The following is a 27,856-nucleotide window of genomic DNA, read 5'->3' as shown; positions in this document are numbered from 1 at the left end:
AACAGCTCTGAGAGAGTGTGATTTTGGAAGTAAGGAAGGAGGATTCATTCGGCTCCCTGTGAAATGTGGTTACTTCAAGTCTTCGAGGAGAGAGGAGAGGCCTTGGGAATGAGCTTTGATCAGCCCAACTGTGTTTCCAAGCATTTCCAGAACTGGCTCCCCAAAGGTGCTGCTGATGGAGGTTGCCATTCCTGCCCTCTCTTGGAAGCTACGGGAGGGGTGCGGGACCTGTGAGAGGTGGTGTTTCTCTTCATACACAGGAGGAGCAGGGGAGGGGACAATTAAGTAGAAAATACCACGTGGTGCTTAATGGAAGTTCTTTTGAGTTACATACAGAAGGTGACTTGGTACCTAAAAAGACTGCAGGAAACCTGGAGAGGAGCTTTGGGCAAGGGCCTGTAGGGACAGGCCAAGGGGAATGGCTTTAACCTGCCCGAGGGGAGACTGAGATGAGCTCTTAGGCAGAAGCTCTTCCCTGTGAGGGTGCTGAGGCGCTGGCACAGGGTGCCCAGAGAAGCTGTGGCTGCCCCATCCGTGGCAGTGTTCAAGGCCAGGTTGGACACAGGGGCTTGGAGCAAGCTGCTCCAGTGGAAGGGGTCCCTGCCCGTGGCAGGGGTTGGAGCTGGAGGAGCTTTAAGGTCCCTTCCAACCCAGACCAGCCTGGGGTTGTGTTTCTCCTCCTTGGTGCCTTCCTCCGTTCTCCCACTTTGCTCCACTGCTGCTCTCCAATTTCTCTTTCCCTTTTTCCTGCCTCAGCAGCTTAAAGAAAAAGACTGATACAAACCCGTGCCTTTCCCCCAGCCCTGTGGCTGTGCTCTCCTTCCTCTGCTCGTGTCCCAGAGCCCTGCTCGGGTCAGCAGCAAGCTAACGCTTTTGTCAGCGTGATTAATAGCGCTGTGGATTGTCGTTAATTCACTGGCTAATGACTGCAACTCTGGCCGCTCCTGGAGTAATCGGGTGATGTATGTGGGGAGCGCGCACCTCATGGCAGAGGTGAAAATCATTTCGACAAGTCAAATATTGTCACAGGGAACAAATGGCTCTCCCTGTTAATAAAAATTAATGAATTTTTTTTACCGCTGGCCTGCTAAATGAAGCTGTGGAGTGAGTGAGTGGAGGGGACAAGCTCGGTGGAATTAAGCACTTTATTTGATGGTTAAAACTATAAACATCTTTATTAGGGTTCTGATAGGATGTGGCAAGTGTCGGTGGGGCTTTTGTTTGTGTTGCAGAGAGGTTTGTTCAGGTGCTCGGAGGCTTTGTGAAAGTTTGTGTCTGGGTTTGCCTTGGAAGGGAGAAGAGAGAGAAAACAAGATGGGGTTTAACCTGGTACAGTCGTGATCATAGAGTTACTGAATGGTTTGGGTTGGAAGGGACCTTCAAGCTCATCCAGTCCCCATCCAGGCCTACGGTTACACTAGTGTTGGGATAACTTGGCACTGGCTACCAAGCCCATGGTAGGGAGAGGATGCTCTTGTCTGTAGTGGCTTTCAAGCCTAGGCTGGAGAAGAGGGTTGGGAGAGGATGAAGTGACACTATTCTATCAAATACTTATGGGAAATCTTCTTCAAGCAGTTTCCCCATTCAAAAGTCACGTGTATGAAGAAAAAATACCCCTTGACCTGTCAGAGAGGTTTAACAACTTCCAAGTTATCAGGCACCGTCTATCTAGGGAGCAAGAAAATGGAGGGATTAGAGAAGGAAAACATGGGGAAGCCTTAAAATCAACAGAAGACCTCAGTGTTACTGGAATGGGTGTTCGGTGGCCAGGTTCACTTCACAGGCCAGGGCTCAGCATTAATTCTGCAGCTTTTGGGCCGGTGTTTTTGGTGTGTCTGCTGCCAAAGGCTGCTTTCCATGCCATCGGGGGTCTGCGTTCTGCAGAGATGCTCTGGCAGAGTCCATCTCAGTGAACACAAGGAGAAATGTTTATGCTACTTTCAAATGCATTGCTTTTCACAACCAGGTGTAGATACTGTCCTGGGAGATGTCAAGGCTCTCTGTACTTTTGGGCTGTGTTTCCCTTAATGAACTCTCTTTCCTGTCTTGATTTTAAGTTTAATGTAAACATGTTTGCTGCATCCAGGAGAGCGATCTCAAGGGAAGAACCACAGGGAAGCAGAATGCCATTACTGTGATTTTAATCCACTTTATGTGGATACAACTCTATGGGTAGCAAAGCTTAGCAATGTGTTTAAATCACTGAACTTCCTGCCTCCGGGATTATTAATTGTCATGTAATTCGGGATGGAGATGCTCTCTTTCAGACTAAACATTGAGCAAAGTCTTGACTGGGTTTGGCTGTTAAAGATCCCATTAGCACGTTGACTCCTGTTTCCTATGTGAAAATGCAGTAATATGTGGGATAATGATGGATTGTCCAGGTTCAGTGTTTTCCTTTGAGGTGAAGTGTTCTTCTCTTGTGCTTCCAACCATGTGCAGTGCTTCTGAGCACTGGTAAATGAGGGATTTCATTCCGAATGTGACCAGTTTAGAGATGTCTACAGAAGTACTGGAATACCTAGTTTATAATTTATTCATTGTCTTGGAGACCATGGGGGTTGTATAAATGCAGGAGGACAGCGAGCAACATCCACTTTCAAAGCGTGTTTTGTTGTGTGCTTGGACGCTGGGTTTGACATATATTTCATAGCAAGATCTACCCTGTTTGTCAGTGAGACAGAACAAATTCAGACTTGATGAAGCAATCCCAAATCTGGGGTAAGCGTTACTGTGTTTAAAAACAAATTCTTTGCGGTGCATAGGAAAGGAAGAGCTTGTGTTTTGAAAAGACTTTGAAAACTTTAGCATAAATGTAGGCTTAGTGACGTAGGTGAAAGTACAGTGGTACTTGCATAAAAATACTGTATTAACTAAAATGCATTGTAGATCCATTCATATTTTAATAACACATCTGTGAGCTTGCACACGGATACCTGGTGATGGGCAGGCAGACCCAGAGCCACATCTGTTCAGTTGTGAGAAGCTTCCTGATGAGCTGGACAGTATTTGTGGAATAAATCTGAACAGCTGTGGGGGAGTTTTCAGTGTTACTGAGCTCCCAACAAGAAAACGTGCTGAAGTACCTTGAAGTGATCTTGCAACGTTGAACTGAAGTCTTTTGGAGCATTATTAACATATCTGTACCTCTGTTTTTTTCTTTCTTTTACCTTTGACTGTGTTCAGTAGCTTGGACTTTATCTTTGAAGAGAACAATAGGGATGTGTTTTTTTAAAAGCATCCATACTAGTTTTTACCTTGCATCAAGCCAATCCAATACGTATCTCTGAGAGAATTTGTTCTCGGTGTGGACCGGCAGCTTCCACCTCTGAACTCTGGTTTGCTTAGTTGTTTTTTTTCCATTTATATTCTATTCTGCTCTGTTCTTCTGCAATTATCCTTGAAAATGCTTCTTTAAACTGTCAGTTGGGCAGAATATATTTGTTCTCCAATTTATAGTGAATGAGCACCTGGCTCTTAGAGAGATGTGCCCCAAACAGTAAATAACAGTAGCCAGAGCTTCTCCTTCCCGTCTCACTGTAAATCACAGCAGTCTCCTTTGCCAGAGCAGATTGCCCAGTCCTGACATGCATCTCTTTAACATGGCCATGTGACTGCTAAAATCCAGGAGCTGAAGAGTTAAGGCACAAATAAAACCTCAGGTTCAGACTGTCAGCTTAGATAGTGCTTAGCAAGGGTCGAGGAAAAAAAGCCAGTTGTGATTTAGAAGAAAAACAGTGAGATTTGACCAATTCCATGGAATACCTTTCTCAGCCCCAGGGCAAGTGGAAGTGGTATATTAACCAAGGAATAGAGCAGAGGAGGAAAAAGGCCAAATCACATTTCTTTGAAACAAAGAGGCTTTTTACCAGGAACAAGCCTTGATAAAAATTACAGTGGCATCGCAAGTCATTTCACCCGCTCTGCCTCGGGCTATATTAAAGCAGTGAGGAAATAGGGGATGCAGCAGCCCTGAAATACAAATACAGTAGTCCCGGGAGTGTTTTTAGTATAAATAATCCTTTTTAGAATAATGGAGCGGCTTTAAATAGGGCCAGGTGGTGGGTGCAACACCCAAGATGGCTTCGGAAGAGTGGAAGGGAGCAGGATGGAGAACCGCTGTCTGGATGTGGGATGTGCCGTGTCCCATCTTCCTCACACTTCCGCATCTTCCCAGGTCCTGCCTTAAGGTGGAATCCAATGAAATCGGCTTAAAAATGGTGTTAATGGATCAGTCATGCTAATCTGTAAGACCACTGTGGCATGATAGGGAATTGAGTGGGTCTGAAACTACCATGGACTTCCCTGGCATCAGGCAAATTTCAAGTGGAGCTCGGGAGATTCCTACCAATGTATCTGCTGCTGCTTGATATTTCTGATCAGCTCCTTGGGCCAGTCCTGTAACCTGTCTGCAGAATGCTCCATAGACCTGCCTGTTTGCTGGTGCCTGTTCCCAAAGCACTGGGGAAGGATTAGATGCAGTGTTACATCTCACTGCTGTCATTCCTGCCCCGTATGCTGCAGGAGAAGTCTAGGAGCATGTTTCACAGTCAGAAGGGACTTGTAAACAGACCTCAGTGCAAAAAAGCTCTGGGATTAGACATGTGCTTCGTTCTTTGTCAGGTACTTTTGGTTTCATTATAGAGGAAAGCCTGTCTGGAAAGAGCACTTGAGTGATGAGGAAAAAGTGCCCCAAACAGCGGAGGTGCTCACAGTGCCAAGTTATCGACACCAGGATAGGAAACGGTTTGGGGGGAATAGAGATCTCTGCAGAGAAGGGGGCTTAAAACCCCCACGTGTGTTTGTGGCCGTCATCACTTGTCCCAGTAAAATTCCACGTTCCCGTAGTGGTTAAACGAGTCTGTGATCCAGCACAACGCTGGCAGCCAGAGGAAAGGTGCTTGGCCCAGGAAAGGAGTTTGTGTCATTAACTTGGCTCCTCAGCCTAATGGTGGGGAATCCTTGGTAGATCTGTGGCAGTCCATGCTGAGTTTCCCTCCTTGGCCTGTTTGAGGTCTGACAGGTTAAACCTGAGCTGGAAGCTGGCTGAATGGGTTTGTTAGAGGTGCATCTCGGCCTCGAGGGGCAGGTGCGGGTTTGAGGTTCAGTTGCTATCATAGTGTGTGATTTTTGCAATGCTTCTCCTTCCATAAAGCTGCTGCATCAATTCATGGGCAATTACTGGTGAGAAAAATCAGTTGGTAATTCCTGGTTTCAGTGGTGATGAAGGAAGGACTGATAAGAGGATCATGGGGCTCTCTGAATGCCCAGAGGATGTCCAGGACACAGAGAAAACATGCATACTTGTGACTTTAATTTTGGGGCCACTTAGGCTTGTTGGGCTGTAGAGGCAAGTTAAGGATGTGTGGGAGCACTGAAATAAAACTCAAAGTCATTCAGGAGCTGGCTGTAAAACCCCACAGCATTCCCTGTGCTTCGGAAGCAAATCCATGGAAAGCAGGAAGGCCATTTCCAGTTGGGTTTTGAACACAATCCTCTGCTCCCAGCTGCCATCAAGTAGGAGAACTTGTCTCTGTGGTTAATGCCTCTCCAGGAGAGAGCTCTTCACTGTCTAACCCGAGATCCCTCTCTCTAGAGCCAGGGTACTTTCTGATAACAGGTAAAGCCCTGTGCCCCCCCCAAACGTGGGAACTGGGTGGTGCCTGGGAATGGGCAGCCCAGCTCAGAGCCTTCATACGTGGAGGCAGAAGCATCCCAGAGGAGTCTGGGAGCAGTGGTGGTGCAGCGCTGCATCCTCGTCTGTCCTCTGATGCGGTGCTCATGAGGTTTGCTGTCATCCCTGCACAGAGGCAGCGTGTCCTTGCAGCGCGCCCGTTAACGCAGTCGTAGAAAACCTCCAGCCTCGTGGGTGACAGCCTTTGTGTTCGCTGTTCGGGGCAGGGCTCGGGCAGCCTCCTCGCTACAAAGAGGCGTTTTCGTACAGATCTTCACTTGATTTCAGGGCTGGGAGAAACCTTCTTGGGTCCCACTGAAGTTGCTGCAGAAATGGGTCTGAATGTGGTGATGAAGAGCTCCATCGGTCCCACAGCGCAGGGACCGAAGGGGGTTTGTGTTCTGCTGAGAGCTTGTGAGCTGAAATGCCTTGATTTGGGTTAACCCCCACAGACACCGTGGGGCCGATCATTTGGGAGCCCCTTCAGCAGTCGGGCTGTGCGCTCTGCTTCTGCTGCGCGCAGTTAAAAAGTGTGCGAGAGAATGAGCAAGGCTTTCAAAGCCTGAGTGGTAAAACCTTGTCTGGGCTAATCCGTCAGCAAAAATGCAACAGGTTTTACAGACTGGCTTTAAAATAGAAGAGGTCGGTGGCAGGAAATAGCTTGAAATGCAAATCCAGAAACTGGGTGAATTTGTGCATATCTGAATTTAACAAATAGCTCTGTAGTGTTACGAGTGTTACAGAAAACAGAGTGTGCAGGGTCCAGTGTTACACAGGGTGGTAAAAACAGCAGCAGTTTTCCCTGTTCCTGCTCGGCTGCTCTCGGTGTGGTATCAAATTGGTGAGCGGTGCTGGAATTGTGTTTGGCCAGGGATGGAAAATCCAACTTATCTTGTGGCATTAAAATGTGCCCCTGTGCCTCTGAAAACAGAGCCCTGCTTTTGACACCCACCTCACGGCTCACTCCTCTGTCCTGCATTGATTCACTGATTCCCTTTCATTCTGTAGAGTCTGTTGACACTGTCCCTTTCCTTCTCTGCCCTCCCTCCTCTGCTCCGTGCCTGGGGTCTGTTTGTCTGGCTCACGTTAGGAACTAGAAATTGTTATCGATTAATATTAATATTTAGCATGTTTGTGAAAATGTCTTTTCCCACTGCTATTAATCTGCTATGTTAATAATGCCAGGACTCCTGTTCTGGACCCTGGGGAACCCACAGTGAGTGGAATGACAATGAGACGGTGACAACAGCCGAAAAGCTTTCGCTTGGCAAAGATGTGAATTCCAATTGCGAGGTCTCCTTTTGGAGACTTGCAAATGCTTTATTCTCGTTCTATGGTTTGACATCCAGGACTGAGAGAAATACCCAGCACCGTTTGTTAGTTTTTGGAGAGCTAGTCTGGCTGCACGGATTTATTTATTCTAAATAGGTAGCATTCCTCTTACCGGCAAATTTATCTCGCGCTCATTTATAAAGTTCCACTTTAGTGCATTTCCAGCAAAGAAATTTCTCTAGAATTGGACCATTTCTGTAGCTTTATAGATTTTTAAAGGGGAGGTATTTTGTAGCAAAAAAAACAAACCACCGTAAGCAAACCAGTGAGAAGCAATGATGATTTTTCTTTCCAAATTGGAGCATTTTCTTTAGGCTTTCATCTCTCCCTTTCCATTTCTTTGTGGCGTTATTTCTATAGATTCTTCACGAATGTTTGTTACAACTCTGTAATACACTGTACATTTCTTGTGACGCTTCGTTGGAGCTATTATGTTGTAAATAGTTTAGAGGCAGAAATCCCAAAGGCTAATATTTTTCCAGTGGCTTTAATAATATGACAATAGAGGGGTTTTTTTGTTTAAAAGAACCCACTTTATCGACTGCATCCAAATACCCATCGCATTAATTTTTTAAGGTAGCATAACTTGCAGCAATGTCATCTGGAATTTGAATACAAACCAAGCTGCTGAGCACAGGGGATCAGGTGCAGCGTCGCTTTGGACAGCAGCGTTCTCTGAGGAGTTTGATTCTAAAAGGATCTTGTGTGGAAATGTTTTTGATGCCCGGTTGAGCTCGACTTTTACTGGGAACATAACAGTGGCATTTAGGGGAGGGTAATGTGGACCCTGTCCCTGCTGGTTTTACTAGAGGAAAATGCGTATTAAGGAACACGCTGAAATGCTGTTTCAAGCTTTATTCTTCATTTCTGCCAGCAGAAATCCCTTAATAAAAGAAAACATTTTTTTTACTCTGAAACCGAAAGCACTTTAAATTCTTTGTACCTGTTCTTCTTACTTCCAGGCTCGGAAGCTACTGGGTTTTTAGGGTGTTTATCAAATAATTCATGTGATAAACTCTCCTGCTCCATAGTGAGTCGTTATCTGTGCTCACAGCTCACTCCGGTGTAAGGTGGTTTCTGTTTCTTTTTTAATGGCAGGACTTTGCTTTGAGAGCTGTAGTTACGACCCAGAGAAAACAGACCAGAATGTGAAACTAGAGAAAGGAATATACAAGATAATCATGGAAAAGCTCTTAGGTTTGTACGTGTTTAGTCACCACAGTCCTTTTCCTTCTCCTCCTCCCTTATCCCTCACTGTCCCCATCTCTCAGTAACTCTGCAGGTTTTGGTATTCTCTGGGACTGAGCTGGTTTTTAGTGCATTCTACAGCAGTTCTGCATCAGACAGAGGTCTGCGGGGGTTTCATGGAATATGTCCTTAAACCCTAGTTTCCAGGATGGGTAACTTGGACGCTAGCCTGGGACACTCCAGTACAGCAGTAACTGGGAAGGTTTCCTGTTGGGAGAGGGTCACATAGCTTGGTCTCTGCTGAATTTTTACGCAGGGGATGTGTTAAAATGTGTCTCTTCTTTGGGTTTAATTTCCATGACGTCTAAATAAAGATTTCCATGAGCAGTCCTGCAGATGTGAGGGCTTTGGGCTGGTGTGAGCAGTGGGGGTTTGTCAGATACCTGGCCGCTTGTTTCAGGGTCCTGTTGACAAAATCAGCACCTTCTGCTTCTCGAGGAGTCCTGAAATGCTGCTTCAGAGTGTGTAAGTAAAATAGGATCATGGGGCTTTGAGGGGAAATGCAGGTCAGCAAGCAGAGAGCTGGATTCAGCTGGAGCTGAGAAGGGTTTGTTATGGCATCAGCTCAGGTCTTTTGTAGATGTGTTTAAATGAGTCGAGGATAGCAGTGTCTTGAGTTTTACATGCACACCTATTCAGTGGGATTTAGCTGGTTGGTCTTTCAGAACAAAGCCAGTGCCTTGTGCCTGTCGTAGCTGTGTGAGCAGGGAGTATGGAATACCAGATCTTTCCCTAGAGCCATTTTGTTTGTCAGTTAACAACAGCTGTAGCACTGGGGGGGGCTTTCAGATAGTAAAGTCAGGGAGCCTGTGAAAGCCTTTGGACATCTTCTAAAGAAGAAACAGGCTTACTTGACTGAGAAACACATCTAATGTGCTTTATGTATTAGTGTCATCTGTTCTTCAATGCCCAGGATTTGGGGGGGGGGGTGCAAATCAGCAATAACTGTAAGGGAAGAAAAACATGACTTCAAGCTGGGTATTTCTAGATATGTTCAACATCCGTGGAGGAAAAAATAGGCAAAATCACAGCAAGTTGTGGCAGAACTGCCCATGAAACTGCGAGTTCCATGGAGGGTTGCGCTGGCAGTGGGGTTTCTCAGAGGTCAGAGCAGATCGTGCTGCACTCCTCTGGCGCAGCAACATGTTGGCAAAGCCACTTCCCATGTGTGACCACTTCCCCTCCCTGCACATTTATTGCACTGAGCCTTTTTCCAACTGTAAACCTGGTGAAGACGAAGGCTTTGCATGAATGAACAGAAGAGAAAGACGCTTCCAAGTGTCCACCTAAAGCTGCATTTGCTTTTGCTCCTGCGGCAGTGGGAGGTGTGTGGAGCACCATTCACAGCCTCGCTCCATAGTGTGAGGAGCCTGTGGAGCACGGGCCCCTGTGCCTGTGGCGGTGTTGCTCTCTGCAGTTTCTGTTTCGGCTGCTGAGCATGCTGCTTTCCAACCAGCATCCTCCAGTGATGCTGTAGGTACTTACCAGGGCAGCTCAGGTGGAGGAGATGGGATCTTGCAAGGGATGGGAGGAAGAAATTGTGTGACGCGCTCAAGAATCCTAAGTAACTTATTCCTTATTGTCCTTTCTCTACAGCCATTGCAGCTAAATCTCATATTGTCTGTGGAGGGAGGAAAAGCCGTTTTTGTATGCCTGTGAAGCTTTTATTGCTTCAGCCCCATCTGTAATGCAGGAGCAGTTATTCCTGTCACCACAGGTTGGGCACGGATTTGCATCCTTTCTGCAGGAAGGAAACCCAAAGATTCCAGAGATGGTCTCACACTGAATTTTGGGTCTTTGGCTCGCAGATACAAACCCTTTCAAGTGTTACTAATACCGTTGAGGGAAGGGGGTTACTAATGTGGGGAGAAATGTGCCTTTGTAGGTGACCTGTCCTGCCAACACTTTGTTACCTTCACCAGTAGAGTGACTGGGAAACCGTTCCTGGATGAACTGAATAGGGGAGCCTCACTGAGGGTTGTGTTGGGTGCCTTGACTTCTCTGTTTTGTTGCATCCTGTGAGCCTGTGTGAGCCAAGGTGCCAGCTCCTGGTGCTGCAAAGGGCTTCAAATGTGTGTCAGTCAGGCTTGGTAACGGGTGTCAGGCAGATGCAGCCCAAGAAGGGAGTGGGTTTCTGATTTTCTATTGTATTTCAGCTGTGGCCATCAGGTGGCAATCTGATCACTAGGATCATTCCCTGCTCTGAAGTCACTGCTCGGGTGGGTGCTTTCTGGTGCCCTTTGTGATTTATAGGGGAGTCTGCTGAGCCGTGGGCTGTGCCTGGCTGTCAGCTTTCTGCCTGGTTCAGGACAGTGGGAGCAGGCAGCCGGGCTCATGTAGAATTCCATACGGAGTATGGGATATAGGCCAGGTACCTGTAACTTGCCTGAAGTGAATTGTAGATGGGCAGCACCACATTCAGAGGTAATGAAGCCAGTCAGTTGGTGGTGGTAGTTGAGCAAGTACTTGCTTGATGTAAGTATTTGCACTCTGAGCTGAATTAGGCTGTTAGAGCCTTTCTGGAGTCAGAGATGCTCTTTGGGATGTCTGTGAGTGTAGATGAAGTTTAGTCATTTCAGATAATAGACATTTCCATAGCAGAATTTGATATAATATTAATAAACATCTTAAAAATTAAACACAAAACCTACAACCCCCCAGAATCTCGCATCATGTTTCTTCTGCCACCATTTCCTTTAACATCGGACTTTCTTTTTGCTTTATTACAGCTGCTAAATAGATTATTCATGAGGTCTCTCACCATTACTAAAGCATCACTCTCATTGTTGCCAGAACCTCATTGGTGTCACACAGATTTTAAGCCTAAGCCCATATCTGATTATCTGTGGAAGCAACTTTTCAATGGGTCTTTTTATGGAGTGATTTTCCTAGTGAGCTTTGAAGGACTAATTTTAGTTTCATGACAATAACAGTAAGGTCAAGTTGTATTTCTGCACTGCTTTTCACATAACCAGACATTCCAGAGCGTTGCAGTACTTGCTGTTAGAAGAGGGGCAGATGTAGGACAGCATGGTTGTCACCAGTGAATGGCCACGTCCCACACAGAGCTCTTGAAGAGCAGCCAGCAGCTTGGGATGGAGCTCGGCAGAGCTGGAGGTTGTTCCTGAACAGCAAGATGTTCCCTGGGTTTTTAACCACTTGTGTTACATCTGGTTGCAGGAATGGCTCTGCTAATAAATACTGTCATAGAATCAGACTGGTTTGGGTTGGAGGGGACCTTAAAGCTCATCCAGCTGCAGCCCCCTGCCATGGGCAGGGACACCTTCCACTAGGTAAAAAGTATCGATCTAACTATTTGATTGTGGTGACAAACCCAACGTGCATGCACTTATGTTTAGATACGTATGCATTTGGTGATTCTGCTCACACAGATGCCATACGGGGTATGTCTTGTATCAGTTACCTGGAAGTGGTCTGTCTCACTGTTGTTTTATATCTGGTGTCAGTCCCTGATAACTGATTTTAGCACCTGAAAAGGCAGAAGGGAGGAGATTACCTGTGAGGTCAGTCTGATGCGGGTTCAGCTCCGCATTAATCAGAGCTGGCCCAGTTGTCCCACAGGAGGAGTGACATCTGCAGCGCTCAGTAGCGACGTGCCTCTGTTCTGGTGTCATTCAGAAATTTCCACAGGTCGTGCTCCAGTAAACCTGGTTTTGCCTTTCAGCTCGGTTGGAATTCCTGTTCCTTAAGTGCAGGAGAGGCTAATCATAGAGTACAACATCATTTGACTTGCTAATACCGGGAGAGAAAACATTTACAGCAGCCACAAGTATTTTCAGGGCTGTGGAGCAGATCATGCTTCTGAGAGCTTGTTTCTGGCGATGTGTTTGGGTAGGGAGGGCCGCACTTTGTACCGGGGAAAACAGATGTAAGCTGGAGCAGGCAGCTCTCTGTGCTGCTCTGAAGGCTGGAGCAGGAAGGCGTTGGCAAAGGAATCCAAACCCTGCTCCTCAGTCAGGTCTGCCACCGCGTTCCTCAGGCATGAACTCGGGGAAGTGTGCATTGGGCATAAGGCAAATAGAGCACAGAGGAGGGGATGCCTTGCGCGCAGGAGGTGTGTTCCGAGGGTGAAGGGACGTGTGTGTGTGTGCAGTATGTGCACCTCGAGCGGAGCCTCCCGGCTCTTCCCCTGGTGGCTCCCGATGGCAGCAGGAGGTGCCTCGCGCGGTGCGGGGCGAGCTCCGAGTGTGGTTGGGTGCTGCTCCCCCCGCTGACATCAGGGTCAGGCATTAACATGCGCTGTGGGAGTGCGCTGGCTGCCGCGGGGCCCACAATGAGGCGGTTGTTGGACGTGTTATCATAGTGGAAACTACTGTGCAATGAAAGCACAGTCATGCTGCCTCATGTTTAATTGAGAGATGGCAAATCTGTTCCCAAAATACTTCAGCTCCTTGTATTGGATGACAAATGTGTTTTTCTTTTCCCCTTCTTCTGTTTCCCTTCCCCCCCTTTTTCCCCTTTTTGGATGAAAAAAGCTCAGTTTTGGTTACATATGAATGTTGCAGCTTAGCAGTCGACTCCTCTTGGAAGAGTCCCCAAACTTTATTACCCTCTGAGTCTGCCATTCTCACTCTCAGCTTCCTCTCTTCTGTATTTCAGGCTGCCTTGGACTTGGGTTTGTTTCCCCCCTTTTCTTTTCACTTTAGCGTGTTCAGATATGATTTTGTAATGTGCTTCTCGAGCTTGTTTCATGTTCCCACTGGCATTTGGCATGGTCAGAGGTAGGTTCTGTAGGACCTGGTCAGCAGGGATGCCTCACACCCAGAGCTGAGACAGGCCACGGCCAGAGAAGGGCCCTTCAAAACTGTTTCTGTTAGTGTGGGACAGTCAGAGGCCTGGTTCTCAGTTTATTTACCCTGAGCTCCTCTTTACCTACCAGGGCTCTGGTGACTCTTCACAGTCAAAGCTCATGTTAGGAAGTGCTGGGGTCTGCTGAAAGATGCTTCCAGATCATCACCGCTTCCCGATGGGAGTGCTGGAGAATTGCCTTTTCTGTTGGCTTTGCTTGGGTTAATCTGTTTGTTTCTAGTTTAAGAGGTGTCGTGAGGAACAGAAGGTGTGCAGCGTTCCCAGAGCTTTCTGTTTGACTGTTGTAGCTGTTGCAAATGAGGTCCTTGGCCTGTGGAGTTGACTGGAACAATATCTGTGCTGTGGTAGCTTAAAGTGCTCACTGGAGGACACGATGGTCTTAAAGCAGTATTAGAAACCAGTGATGCTTTAGTTGTGCTTGAAAAGGTGCGTTGCTGAGGGGTGCCTTGACCCCAGGGAACTCAAACACGGGGCAGACAGCTCTTAGGTGAGGTTTTACCTGAATTACTCTTTATTTTCTCTACAAAGTATACTGAGCCAGTTTAAACCATAAATGGTTACAGGGAACCTGGAGCAGCTCTTCTGTGTTTTCTTCCCTCTTTCCTTTACTAAAAGACATTGGCTGCAGTAGCCCCGATCCCATACAACGTGGCAGGCCAGCAGTTAGCTTCCATCTCATCCTTCAGCAGCAGAGCAGGTTGTGCCACCGGTGTGAAGGTTCTCACCTCAGCCCTACCTGAGCCCTGTAGGTGAGGCTTATCCTTAAAGCATGCGAGCTGGGCTTTGTGAAACGTTGTCCCAGGAAGAGATTAACCAATGTTCACGTGAGTATTTCAGTGTGTTTTCTGCTGTTTCCCCTTTCAGGTGACAGCGAGATTGTAAATAATATGTACGAGACCGACCCTGATCTCCTTGCTGGCGAAAGCGCAGAGGAGGAAACAGAGGACAGTATTATGTCCCCCATTCCTGTCGGACCTCCATCACCCTTTCCCACCAGTGAGGACTTCACTCCCAAGGAGGGCTCACCTTATGAAGCTCCCGTCTACATTCCTGATGACATTCCAATCCCACCAGATTTTGAACTCAGAGAATCTTCGATTCCAGGGGCAGGGCTAGGGATTTGGGCCAAAAAGAAGATTGAAGTTGGGGAAAGATTTGGACCCTATATGGCAGTACAGAGGAGCACATTAAAGGAAACAAACTTTGGATGGGAGGTAAGCGCCTTGAATGTGACAATCACATTCATTTGTCTTCTGTGCAAACTGTTCATAAAGCGAGACTGAGCCCTGCCTGGCTGAGGACAGAAGCAGTGACTTTGCTAATGCCGTGTTTCCCTGAGTTATTTTGCATCCCCCATTACGTGCAGTATTTACAAAGCAGCAGAAATCCTTTTTAAGATAGCTTCTGGGGCTGCAGATGCTGCTCCAGCCCCGTTTTGGAAGGGTGGTTTTAAATGCTGTTGGGTCACTTCCTAAAGAGCTGGTCATTTTCAGGTTGTGTTCAGGACTTGTCACAGCGGAAGGAATCTGATGAGTCGCATCATGTTCTGTAGTTGGGTGTGTTACCTTTGACTTCCCGTCCATGTTAGCTGTGCTGCCGTTATTAACTGCCCATAGAGAAATAGCATGTACCCATTAACACCTTAGATGTTCTGGAGTTCTTGTTCTGCAGCAAAGATAAAGAAATGTGAAAGTCATTATTCCCTAAGAGCTGTTATATACTGGCGTTATATGTTCCTGTTAATATACAGGGAATAGCTGCCTGTTGTGGGGAGGATACAGGTATGAGGCAGCTTGAGATTTCCTCTTGTATTGATCGCTTTAAGGTGTCTCTGGAGCTAAGCACAATTCTCCTCTAGGAACAGGCAATATTGATTCTTTGTAGGCTGCAGTGTGGAAGTGTCTCCTACAGAAAGGTGAATTCTCTTCTTAGAGGTGGCATTGTTGGTTTTGTGTTGTTTCAAAGCCTGATTTTTGGAGCCTGGTGCTGTCCTCCTTGGCTGCTAGAAGTCAGATCAAATTTGAGTAATGCAGATCTATTTTTCTTCTATGACCTTGGCGAAACTTTGTCCTTGTTTCATATTTCTGATAAGAGTCTGTATTTACATTCATGCTTTAAGAACCATTCCCCATATCCACTGCCCTGAATGCCAGCCCTGATAGAAGCCCTATCTGTTCACTTCACTCCACGTTGACTTTGTGATACTGCTTATTGTCGTAGTGTCATTGGACAAACTCTCTGGGTACTGCTCCCATTGCAGCGGCGTTCCTTTGTTCTCAGGTTTGGCAGGTACATTTCATACCTGGAAGGAAGGACTGTTTGTCCTCCATCAGATGGCCTCAGATGCTGTCTTAGGCCCACCCTGCCACTATCTTTTCTGACTTCCCTTGTACTCGGAGATATCTCCTGAAGTTTTCTACTTCCCACTATGTTTAAAGGCAGTGTAGAAACCTGTTCTCAGTCACTCAGTAGCTTTGTTGTTTTACTTGGGAACAGCATACATGGATATCCTGTTGTGCTAAACAGGAGTTCATGTGATATGTACTGCCTGCCTCTGTGTTGGTTTCTGAGCTGTCTCCTTTGAGTGTAAGGTTGGAAAAGCCTTGGAGATGTTCTAGGCAGCTCCGCATGATATTACTTGTGGGAGGAAATTGTAACTGGGGTTGTGTTTCTATCCTCTGTTAATAGAATTGAGTAGGTAGACCATGGGCAGCAAGGGAAGAGAAGGGGAGGAGTTTCATAGAATCCCAAACTGGTTTGGGTTGGAAGGGACCTTAAAGCTCTTCCAGCTCCAACCCCTGCCACGGGCAGGGACCCCTTCCACTAGAGCAGCTTGCTCCAAGCCCCTGTGTCCAACCTGGCCTTGAACACTGCCAGGGATGGGGCAGCCACAGCTTCTCTGGGCACCCTGTGCCAGCGCCTCAGCACCCTCCCAGGGAAGAGCTTCTGCCTGAGGTCTTTAGCAACGTCTCAGTTTTGCTAGGAACTGCTCTTTGTGCCATGGAAAGGGACACGTCTTCGTGCCTGTCCGCTGTGGGTAGCGTAAAGAGTGAAACCATGCTGGAGGAGACTATGGGGAGGTGTTCAGGAATCGTGTGTTTATTGCTGTTCTTTGGATTTTTGTAGTTAAAGCTTGAGCTTGATAAGTCAGTGTATTAAAATATAATAGTGATTCCAAAATGCTTCCATTTGCACTTCACAGTTTAGATCTTTTTCTCCTGATTTCTGTAATTAAAAACTCAACAACAGAAAACCACCCCAAACATCTGGGAGGGACTGGAGAATGTGCTCTTAGGGGCTTTGATTTGAAAATGGATTTCTCTCTTCTACGCAAGGCATTGACACTGCAGAAACTGCTTTCTCTTTTCAGTCAGAGCAGGTTTGTGAAGATCAAAATGACACAAAGCAGTTAAGTGTGTTGCTCTGAAGTCCTCACAAAACACGGCTGCTGTTTGGAGGTAGGGGCCAGCTCTTTTTCCATCTGAATTGTTTGATCCGGACCTGGCTCCGATGTAAGACATCGAGCTCCAGGAGGTGGGGGAAGAATGTGATTTGCTGAAACTTTTGGCTTTGCTCATTATTTCCCTTCACAGCCTAAACCAGCTCAGGGAATAGGGAATGCCGTGTCTGACTTGCCATATCTTCAAAGAAAGAGATGTATAATAGATGCTTTTCCTGTTAGCCAGACAGGAGGATTGCGACTGCGTGAATACACGTCCTACTTGAACACAAGTCTTCACTATCCTGTTTCTTTATGTGTTTTTCCTCCAACATTCACTTTGTGGAATATGTATTTAAAAATACTCTTTCTATTAAACCACACCCATTATTGAAGGGTTTTACCAGGGGATGGCAGGGAGTGATTCATGCTCATTTCATAAAGAGGAATGAGATGTGTCGGTGTTCTGGAGCTGATTCACTGACTGCCTGTACAGGATGGTGCGTGGTGCACTTTCCCTCTGTGCCTCCCTCCTGACACTGCTGTGTCCTCATGTTTATCTACCTTTTTTCCCCTAAAAGACACCACCCAAACCTAAAGCCTCGTGATTATTTAGTGTGGCGTGATTGCATTTCTGCTCTCCTGATCCTATTACTTCCTTGCCTGCTGACACAGAACACACTATTCTGAGCCCCCCAAATAAATCACAGCGTCTTTTCCCTTTACTGCCTCAGGGACCTAAAGAGAAAAAGGAATCGGTAATGATTTTGATCACTTTGTTGAGTAAATAATGACATCTGTCATAGCACAGTTTATTTTGCTAATTGAGAGAAGAATGGGAGTTGCATCCCGGAGGGAAATCTAGCAGCTGAATTCTAGGGAATTTGGATTTAAGCTTTTAGCTCAGTTTGCTTCACAGGGCAAATGCCATTAATAAAATATAGTTATTATTTCCTTTGTTTTCTATTTTGAGAGATGATTTGCCGAAGCATGAGACTGATGTGTAAGGGGAAGGCTGCTGCTTTGCACAGGAAAAATCAGCGCTTTGATTTAATACTTTTGGGTGAAGATAGAAGCGGTCCCATGAAAGACAAATAACTGTGGAAAAAATAAGAGCCAGCAGCTAAGGATGAAGCAGGCGTTCCTGGCTTCCCAGCTGTGCCAGTGGAAAACTCGGCTTTATAGTGACAGTGATTCAGAGCAGTTCAGTGTCCCCATTCCCAAGAAACAGAGTATTTAAACTGGGGGAAAGGGTGAGAGATTTTGGGGTTGGTTTGTTTGATTTTTAGACTCACAAGTGCCAAGGAAAATTTACTTCACACAACAGGTCCTGGTTGCTGAGAGAAGGATGATCTTGTGTTTCCTCAAGCCTAAAAAATATTAGGAATGAGACTCCAAGCATTCTTCTAACTGTGATGCTTTTGTCATGCTTCCCAGTTAAAAGAACACACAGCCCAAATTCCCTTGTTGCACTTTAAAAGCTGATTCGGTGTGTTAAAGCAGGATGTTCTTGGCTGTCCTGTTTTTAACAATAGATGCTAGAAGAAGTAAGAGTCCTTTAAATGAGCAAAGAAATCCCCAACCCTGTTTGCACTCATCTTTCACTGATGTTCCTTTAACTTTCAGACTGAAAGGATGTGATGATATTTCCTTGTAGCTTCTCCTCATGTGTCTTCTGATTCATTCCTTTTCTCTGGCCCCTGCCTTTCCCTTTGGCTGGACAGTAATGTTACTAGAACAGCTTCTATCGCTCAGGGAGAAAGAGCTTATGAATTGCTGTTTCCAAAACCACATCTGATGCTCTTGCAGGGAATGAGCAGTGCTGGAAGGGGCTGAGGAATGGTGTGCGTGGCCATTCCCTAGCTGGAGCGTGTTACCTACACAGAAAACATTTCCCATGCAAGGTTACTCCACAGTTCCTCAGAGTTTTGTTTGGCTGGAATGATTCTGAGAGAGAAAGAATCTGTGGGTTCATAAGGTAAGCAGAACCTAAGAGCACTCTGGGGCTTCCCTGATATGCCCTGAGCCACCAGCAGTCAGAAGCTATATATACATGTGCTATAAAACCCCAGACAGACTTTGCTTTAGACTGAAACCTGGCACTTAAGAGAGAAAAAAAGTAATCTGAAAGAGGAAAAAGAACCCACTGAACCCAGAGTATTTTAAATGCTCTGTGCTTACAGGCCAGTGAAGTTGCTCAGCTTTGTACATGGTAGATACTGTCCCCTGTCCAGAGAACAGCGGTGGTGAGAGCATCAACACTTCCACTTTCCCCATGGTACGTGGCTTTGTTCTGGTGTCAGGAATCATTGTGAGGAAGGGAAGTGTCAGGTTCCAGGTCTGTCGGTCCTTTGCCTGGTGTTAAAAACATGCCAGTAGCCCCATGCTACTGGCTTTTGATTCAGAAAAGGAGCAACAGAGATAAAGCAGGGAGGGATCAGGGGAAGCTGCTTATTGTATCAAAGGCAAAGTCCCATTCACTACAACTAAATCCATTGGGGAGTGGTTTAATTTATTAATTGCAACCCTGGATAGAAATTAAAAAGGCACCTTTTGACATCCAAGCGAAGCAGCTGAGATTTGTACCAGTTTTTGATGTTTCATCAAATGCTGCAATGTCAGGGTTAAAAGAGGAAGCCTTTTTTAGGCCCAGGAATGCCAAGATCTCTAGCTCTATCTTAGGCACGTCTCTAAAACATGGGTATATAAGGAATTAAGAAAAAAAAACCCAGAAGAGACAGGGGAAGGGAATGACTAAGAATACCTCCTGATAGCTCTCCTTTATTTCCATAAGGGGTAATAACTCATGAGCAATCCGGCAGAGGGCACTTTCTTTAAATAGAACGTTCTGATTCACAAGCAGAAAAAGGAAATAAATATTTGCTTTTCGTCTTCGGGAGCCATCCATGAATCCCAACTTCTGGAGCGGCATTTGTCATCCAGCTGAAAGGGGGAAAAGGGCAGGAAAAGAAAGCCCCAGGAAAAGCACAGTGGTGACCACAGGGTTTGAAAAACAGCTGAGTTTGTTGTCTAAAGCCTTGCGGAATACAGGGCATTGCTGCTTCCCCTGGCATGTTAACCTGCCCAGGAATCCAACCTTTATTTTGTGCATTCCCAGAAAAGGCCTGCCTGATGGAGCACTGGAACACAGTGGCTTTTGTAAAGGAGGTGATCAATAAGTTAAACTGTAAATATATGGGGGGCTTTAAAGGAGGCACGGCTTGGTGGCCTCTTTCGGTTGCTGTTTCAGAAGGTGGAAGCAATGGGAAATAACTTGCTTTGCAGTTCCTGGGCTGCCCGTGTGGGGATGGGGATGGGGATGTGTTTGCTGTTTGAGAAGATGGTTCTTAGGCTGTTTACTGGTACGTGTGATGGCATGGCAGTGAGGGCTCCAGCGGAAGCTGGCGATGCAGGAATGTCCCCACCTTCTCTGGTGAGCTTGGGAGCCAACAGCTGAGGTCAGAGCTGCTGAACCTTTCCTTCTTATGGGTCGGCTGCTCACACTTGTGCTGTCCTGTACTCTGTTTCAGGTGTTCACCCCTTATTTTCCATCCCCCTTTTACTGGGCATCTTATCACTAGTCCCTGAGTTCCAGCAACCTTGTGCTAAGACATTAGAGGAAGTCATTATGCAATTTGGAGTAAAGGCTTGAATACTTAGAGCTGTGTTGGAACTCCAAAGACTTGTGCCATGAGCAAACCTTTCAGTGAACCTCGTCTGAGTTCCTGGTTAATCATAAAGCCTGAAGGTTGTAAATTCAGTCCCTTCACCTCAACCTCTGCGATACAAGAAGTAACAAAATGACATTTCAGAGGAAAATGTGATGTTAATTGCTTGTCGGGAAATCACGTTCTCCGCATAGTTTGGCGCCATCCTCCTCTTCCCATAGCAAATATGGAGCAGCACCAAAAAAGTGGAGAACTAAACGTAGCAACTCCTACTTTGTGGAATTTAGCACTTCACACATTTTGGCACCTCGGTTGCTTCTGATCTGTCACTGGAGATGAGGGAGTCACGTTGTTGTATGGAGAGGAGGAAATGAAAAGTTGGGTCTGTCACTCTTTCTGAAGTAGCAGGACATAGGTGGGTCCTTGTTCTTCACTTGTTACCGTACCGTTTTCTTACTCATCCTTTCTTCTTTTGTGTATTTCATCACAGCAAAGCACTGGGACCTGTACAAAAGGAGAGAATCCTTGCACTCGGAATTTACTGCTTCAAAAAACATGGGCTGTTTATCCAGGAAAGGTGCAAAGCTAAGCTTGAGTCACCTTCAGAAGCCTTAGTGGAAGGAGCACATCTGCGGGAGGTCTGGTGGTCAGGAAAGTGGGCAAGTGTGGAGCAGAAGGAGCATTTCCATGCATAGGGAACCTTACTAGTACCTGTGTGCTTTGTTTCTCAAGCTGTGGCTAGGGTCAGCTGCTTTGGGAAGCCTCCTTGTAAAATGACCCCCTCCACTTCTTTGTGCATCTCTCCATTTCCTGCTTCCCTCTGTCCTCTCTGAAAGCAAAGGGATAAACAGGATGGTCTGAGGTGCAGCAGCAGGAGCTGGTTGGTGTTAACGGGATTCCAGACGGGTGACAGTACCCTGGCCATTTAACGTGTTTGCACTGATCGGGGACGTGCATCTTCAAGTGGGATGTGTAAATAAGGGGGAGGCCTTTCCCTCCCAAGGAAAACCAGTGTGTGTGCGCGTCAGAACTTACCCTCTTTGCCCCAGAGAAGCACAGGCTGCTCCTGGCAACACGGACCAGTGAGTGAATCCCCGGTGTGCCCTGGAGGCAGCGCTGTGTGTAGTAAATGCTGCTGTCCTCTGAAGCCCTGATCTTTAAGAACCACCTTTGTGTTTAATGTATTTTATTTGCTTTCTGGTCTAGAAACTGCAGTGTTCAGCCAGTGGTGCCTGTGGTTGTGCCCAGGCAGTTTGTTCGGCGCGCAGAAGCGGGTATTTTCTTCCTTTGGATCTGATTAGCGAGCACTATGTTTCTTCACTTTCAGATAATGCCGGAGCAAGTCATTGCTTTAATTGTACATCTTATTGTGTCATCCCTGTTCAATCATGTTCAAAAATACCTACATTTCACCCTTGTCCCCCACCTCCCTTTTCCCATTTAGATCTCACTGAAGTCCATTCTACCTTATCAGCACAGTAATTTCATGAGCAGAGCTAGGATTTCTGCCGTTTAGGCCCCGGCCATTGTCTGTCGCAGCTGCAGTCAAGATAAACCCTCACCCAGAACAAAGTTGGAATGACCTTTTACAAGCAGAATCTGCCTTGTTTCCCTCCAGACTAATTTATCAGCCTTCATTTCAGCCTAGTCTCTCAGCAGAGGCCTGAAAGAACATTACAGAGAGCATGAATGAACAGGGGGATTAAGATGCTTGGCTAGTCCCTCTTTTTCATCAGACACCTTCTGGATTTACTGAGATGTAAGCTGTAAATGACCGTAAGTGGTGAACTGCCTTAAACTTGGAGTAAGGGAAGGGGGGGGGGGGGAATCACCAAAGCCAAATGTTTGGAAGAGTGATGTGGGGAACTGGGTAAACCTCCTTGAAGTCAGAAAGTGGTAGGTCTGAGCTGTAAGGAGGTCCCTGGCTGTGCTGCTGTTACACTGAGGCTCGGTGATGGCTGTCCAGCGTGTCCCTGCGGGATGCAGGGGTGAGGCATGGGATGTGCCTGGATCTGCCTCGCAGCAAGATGGGCTCCAGCTTTTCAGAGATGTTAACCAGGGTTCTTGCAAACTTAAACCCAGTTTATTGATTTACATCTGTGTGTGCTGCAGGTAGTTTTGTGCAGCAGTGCTGCAAGTGCTGAAACCCTTTTCAAGTGTCAAAGGGCTTGATGTGAAATAAAGGATCCACTTTTAGTTGACAACAGCCATAGACCAAAGGACTTGCTGTGAGGAGGGGAATAGCTATTTGTCTCTTGAAGGAGGGGAGATTTGCCAGCTATAGTTTGGGTGGATATCTTGCCTGTACCACGCAGGCAGCTGCTGTTGGCCTTAGTGGAATTGGATAATTCCGCCCCTAATACCATTAGACATCAGGTATCTTTTTAGTGCTTTCACCTTTCATTTCCCTTCATCTTTTATGTAACAAAAAACTGGTTTTTAACAACTTTGAAGCATTCCTGTTAAATCACAGCTTGCTCAGATGATTGGGGGGAACCCTTGTCTATAAAACTGGAACCATTGCAGTGAATAACTTGGAGTTCACTTGAAAGCTTTTGCAAGGGAAGAATTAAATGCAGCTCCAGTGACTTAGGCTTTGCTGTTGGTAGTGGTTGTTATTACCAGTGCTGTATTACTTACTGCATGAGGGTCCTCTACTGTCAGTTGAGGAAGCACAAAGGCTGACAGGAGATGGCTGGGCCATGCAAGGGGCAGGAATGTCTCCATATAAAGCTGTAACACCAGCAGGCTTTGCACCTTTGGTGGGTTATTTGAATTAGGTGTATTTTTGGAATAGTTCAGGGGTTTGGTGATGAAGACAGGAGAGGCAAAGGATGGAACTGGGCAAATGAGCCACAGGGCAAAGCCCTCAAACACAGTGGTTTGTGATTAGATCAGAACCATCTTGACTGACCTAAACCTTGGGAAGGCTTCTGGTTTCATGTCACTGCTTGGGTGAAAGTTCAGGCTGTGATTTCTTTGTATCTCCTGCGTTGCCAACCCGTGTTTGTGCCCTTGCAGCCTTTTAGCCAGTATTATGGACTCCTGGGGTTTTTAGAGTTGATGGGATCCTTATTTTTGCTCCCAGCAGTGGTTGTGTTTAATCTCTTATTAAGAAAGCTTAATAATGCACAAGGACTGCACTGTTATGAAGCTTGCATCTTGTCTATTTACTTGCATTCAGACAAGAGGTGTGTGTCTCATCACTTAAATACTAACTAAAGTATTGTTCTAAGTAGTGATTTACAGACACTTCCACTCAGAAGTTATCTTTTGCTATTCATAAGTGCTTATATCATCTCCGAAATGAATTTCAGCAGTGTGAAGGGAGATAAAGGAGAGTTGGCAAGGCAAAATGCACATACTTTAAACAGGATGGATTATTTTTGGCTCTTTTCCAGTTTCCTGGGAAATGGATAGAAAGAAGCTTAATTTCTTATAGACCACTGCAGCTGTGTTGGGCTTTAATAAGCATAAAGCTTGATTAAAACAAGGCAGGAAGTTCAGATCTGTGTCGAGCTGTCTCTGTTCTCTGGAGCAGAATTGGGTTTTACTGCTGAGTGGACCAGCAACACCAAGGATAGGCAAAACCAATGACAGGTTAACTCCACTTAGGTAAATGTGTGCTCATGTAATTTGGTGTGTCCAGGAAAGAGTGAGCTGAGCCGTGTCTGTGTGATGCTGAGCTCCAGGCTGGTGCTCACAACACAGGTATGGCGGAAAGAGTACGGGAGGGCAGCTAAAACTTCCAAGAGGATTGAGTGGCTGTTTTAGGAGGAGGAAGTGGAACATCTGGGTTTGTTGAGTGTGGAGAGGAGAAAGCGTTGCTACCCAAACTCCTGGCAACAGTGGTAACTGATAACACCGAATGGTGTCCCCAGGTAGGAGCCCCATGTGCAGGTTCTGGGCAGCGCTGTGCCAGTATCGCTATTGCAGATCTCATGGTCAGCCTTTGTACTGGTTTTGTGGGGTTTAGGTCCAAGCCACCATTCCTGGTGTAAGTTCTCGTCTTGCTTCAGTTTATACAGGGTTTGGTGGTGACTTCCTGCTGCAAGTTTCAGGTTTAGAAATTGGAGCCAAAGGGGTTTCTTTCCCTGTCTTTGCCTGGTTTTCAAAGTTCCTTCATTTTGTAAAGGCCTTGTAGGTGTGTGTGCGTGATACATAGCAGCAGCTGTGTGTATATATATATATATATATATAATATATGTGCTGATATATATCAGCATGTGTAAATTTACTGCTTACTATAAACTGTAATTGGCAGGAGCAGAAATATAGTGAATTCAGAATGTGAATGATAAAATACTGATACTGTATCCTTTAATTTATTACCTGTATTATCCCCACTCTACGTTTTCCACTGGGTTCTCTCTCCTTCATGAGTTGTGTTTTCACTAGACTGGCATTTTCCTACTCTGATGAATTAACTGTCAATTGAAGTTAGTGAGATAAATCAAAACAAATGGACACACTGCTCCATATTGACTTTCTCACTGCCTGATTCTGAAAACCACTTTCTGAGCCCTGTGCTGCTATTATGCTCACTTGGTTCTAAGCAGATGTACAAGACGGAAGGGCTGGGGGAGGTGGGTGTTTAATAGCCATCAATTACACTTTCACTATCTTCATTTTATCTGGGATCTTGTCAACAATGAGACCTGTGCCATTTACCTAGAGAGAAGACACTTGGCGTTGTGTCTGAAAGCTAAATGCCGAATGGCTCTTGGGAAGCATACATCGACCTTCAGGTCTTTAAAATGTGGTCTTAATCTACAGCAGAAGAGAGGGTTTGGAGCAACTGCAATAGTTGAAGTAAAAGAGGAGGACATATCTGTATCAGGAGGGGCTATGTGCAGACACCATAGCAAAGGCAGGTCTCTGGTCTGATGGAGGGAGGTTTACTAACGTTTGCTGTGTATAGTTACATAGTTGTTGGATAGGGGACTTCGAGATGTTGAAGTTTTGGCCTAGATCCTGAGATAGCAGAACTGTTTCTAGCCTGGTTTATTCTGTTTGTGCAAGCAGATGAGCTCAAGCTCCCAGTAACCAGGCTCAGCTTTGTCCTGCTCTGACAAAACAGTGCACTGAAGTAATTGGTAAAACAAATGTGAGATACAGACGTGTTTAAGACTGTTCCCTCTGCAGGCACGGTAAAACTCTCACAGTAAAGGACACGTGGTTGCCTGGGTGCAGGCATTCACTTTGTCGTCATCCAAGCCATAATTGTGTGATGGGAAAGGGGTTGATTGTTTTCAAATAATGAGAATAGAAAATCCATCTGCATGTCTCAAGGAGTGCTGCTGTGCAGGGCTGCACGGATCAAACACACACCCTACCTCCGTAGCCCCTCTGCATGCCTTCAGTAATGGCAACAAGCATCTGCCTGTCGTACAGCAAGTGTTGAAGCTCCTTTGGCTATTTGCTTTCTTGTGTCTTAAACATCCCTGTCTTAATACTTGGCTTTGAAATGCGTTCTAGAGCAAGCAGGTTATTTTTTCCTAGCTGTTGCCTCGTGATGGTGGGTTGTGTGTTCTGTGTAACCAGCACCACGTGTAGCAGAGCAGTTTAACACCACCTCACCTGGGAGAGAGCTCACAAACTTCAGTTCAACAAGTAAAAGGTTAAAACCAAATGTATGTGCAGAGGAATGGATGGTGGAAAGGGGTAAAGCCTCTCAGCAGTAGGTTAATTGGAGAGTGGAATACCAGTGTAGATGGGAGCACATAGTTTCCTTGGACAATGTGCTAAAGAACTGGGAGCTGGGAAGGACCAGCTGGGATTGTTAGTGAATTAGCTGAAGTCAGAAACTGCTGAATGGAGCAAAGAAGTAAAGGGGAAATGAAGGTTAGGGTATAATTCAGTCTAAATTAGGTGGGCCATTCACAATGCATAAAAGGGCTCTGAGCTTCCTTTCTTGGGGAAAATGGGTAGGAAAGCTCACTTTTATTTGGATGTGTGTTGAGTGGTTGATTTTAAGAATGTGCATACCTAGAGCCTACTTTTTGGAAGTGCATTATCCCACATGAGTTTGGAGGAAGCATTGAAAATGCCATGAGCCTGAAAGACAACAGGTTTAGTAAGAAAGGCTCAACAACCGTTATGGTGCAAGAGCATGTAATGTTAATCTCTTAGGAACTGAAACACATTCTCTTCATTTGTTCTCTCTTTGGTGCTTATTATTAGTGATGAAAAGTCTGTATCTGATCACCTCGGAATCCTGGTGCTTGAAATCTGCTCTGGCTTTGTCCCTCCTCTGCTACTTATTTTTGAAGAGGTTTATTAGAGCATTTGTGGACTTTCATTAACTTCTAAGTTCTGTTTCTAAATAGCTGTGCCATTGCAAGTGATGTGGCAGACAGCAAATGGCCTTGGAGGCTGGATTTGTTCTACCTTAAATGATGAGGCAATAGGGAAGCCCCTCTCTTGCCTGAATTTAGTATGCTAACAGTGAATTTCAGATGGCATCTCCACAAAGCGCTGAACAGGCGAGGGGAGCTGTTAGTGATGGGGTAAAGCTCTGGAAAATCAAAAGCAAAATTAGGAGCAGAGGCAGTAAACGTCTGTTGTTCTGAGGGGATGCCAGGTCTACAGACCTCTGTGATGCGGATGGATGCGTGTCTGTGGCCTCACCACAACCAGCGGAGCCCGGGGTGGATGGGAGCAGCAGTTGGCTGGCAGCAGTGGATGAAACAGTTTCAAAGCTGAGGGTTTCTCAGAGCAGCTGCGAGAAGAACCTTCCCCTCCTTGTCAGAGCTGGCTCGTGCCTCTGTGCTCTGAAGGTGTGTAATCACCAGTGCAGTCACTTGAGCCACCCCCGGCGGCTTCGCTCGTTTCATCTGTTGAATACTATCTTTGGAGCAGGGTGAATACAAACAACATGCTACAAGTTCATGCAGGGTGCAGGCTTTGTATAAAATCAGGGGTAAATGCAAAGGAAGTTTGTGGTTGGAGGTGTTTTTCATGTTATAAAAGATACCTTCCAGTGATGCTTGGCTGTGATGCATTTGTGATGTGATGGGAAGAGTTTTGCTGCATCCCTGCTGGTGTTGGGGCATTAGGTTTCTAGGTGGACCTTCCAACTCCTTTGTCCTCAGTTTGCTCCGTATCCCCAGAAGTGCGTCATCCATTTGATCACAAGAATTCGGTGTTCTTCAACTTTGCAAGTATTTTCAAAGCTCTCTCAAGATCTGCATTTATGTGGTCTGGATGTTGTCTGTGGGTGCAAAGTGATTGTAACTTAAGTAGTGTGGTCATTGTGGCTGTGCAGAGCACACCGAAGTGATGGAGCATGTAGCTCCATGGACAGATAATACTGAGCTTCTGTTTCAGAAGCCTGGGTGATGCTGGTGCTGCATATGACAAACCTACCTGCAGAGGCATCGTGTTGGATCATTAGTAAGATAAAACCTGACTGTTGGTATTCTGGTTTTATCAGACAGGAGGTGCTGCTGAAGGCTGATTTTATCAGTGTGCAACTCCAGAAGCGCTGTGGCTGGAGGTGGAACATTATCCCCCCGGTGCCACAGCCCAGGCTAGTTTCTGTGCTCACGCTAAAGGCTTATGTCAAGCCCAGTCAATTTAAATGAGATTCAGAACTGGAACAGCAATAAGTGTTCAATCAAAGTATTTGATAAATCACTTAAACAATCTCGCAGATTGCAAATT

General features: G+C 46.1%; 1 protein-coding gene across 10 annotated transcripts in view; it reads left to right on the top strand.

Annotated features, from left to right (window-relative positions):
• Positions 1 to 27,856, top strand: part of PRDM16 (PR/SET domain 16) — a 272,710-nt gene that overhangs the window by 97,914 nt on the left and 146,940 nt on the right. For 8 of the 10 annotated variants that reach the window (XM_062614559.1, XM_062614560.1, XM_062614557.1 and 5 more), the window contains one exon: positions 13,949 to 14,298. The exons of 1 other annotated variant lie outside the window; for it this stretch is intronic. In XM_062614559.1, coding sequence (XP_062470543.1) covers positions 13,972 to 14,298 — 327 coding nt within the window. In that variant the 5' untranslated portion in view covers positions 13,949 to 13,971. Of the gene's footprint in view, positions 1 to 13,635; positions 13,834 to 13,948; positions 14,299 to 27,856 lie in introns of those variants that run through there. One more of the 10 variants, XM_062614562.1, reaches the window with a different exon arrangement.

Source organism: Pezoporus occidentalis, unplaced genomic scaffold (genome assembly GCF_034315485.1).
Source record: "Pezoporus occidentalis ecotype Australia unplaced genomic scaffold, CSIRO_AGI_Poc_V1 ctg176, whole genome shotgun sequence".
In the NCBI taxonomy this organism is placed as follows: Eukaryota; Metazoa; Chordata; class Aves; order Psittaciformes; family Psittacidae; genus Pezoporus; species Pezoporus occidentalis.
The sequence above is the reverse complement of the archived record's forward strand: the minus strand, read 5'-3'. Positions and strand labels throughout refer to the sequence as shown.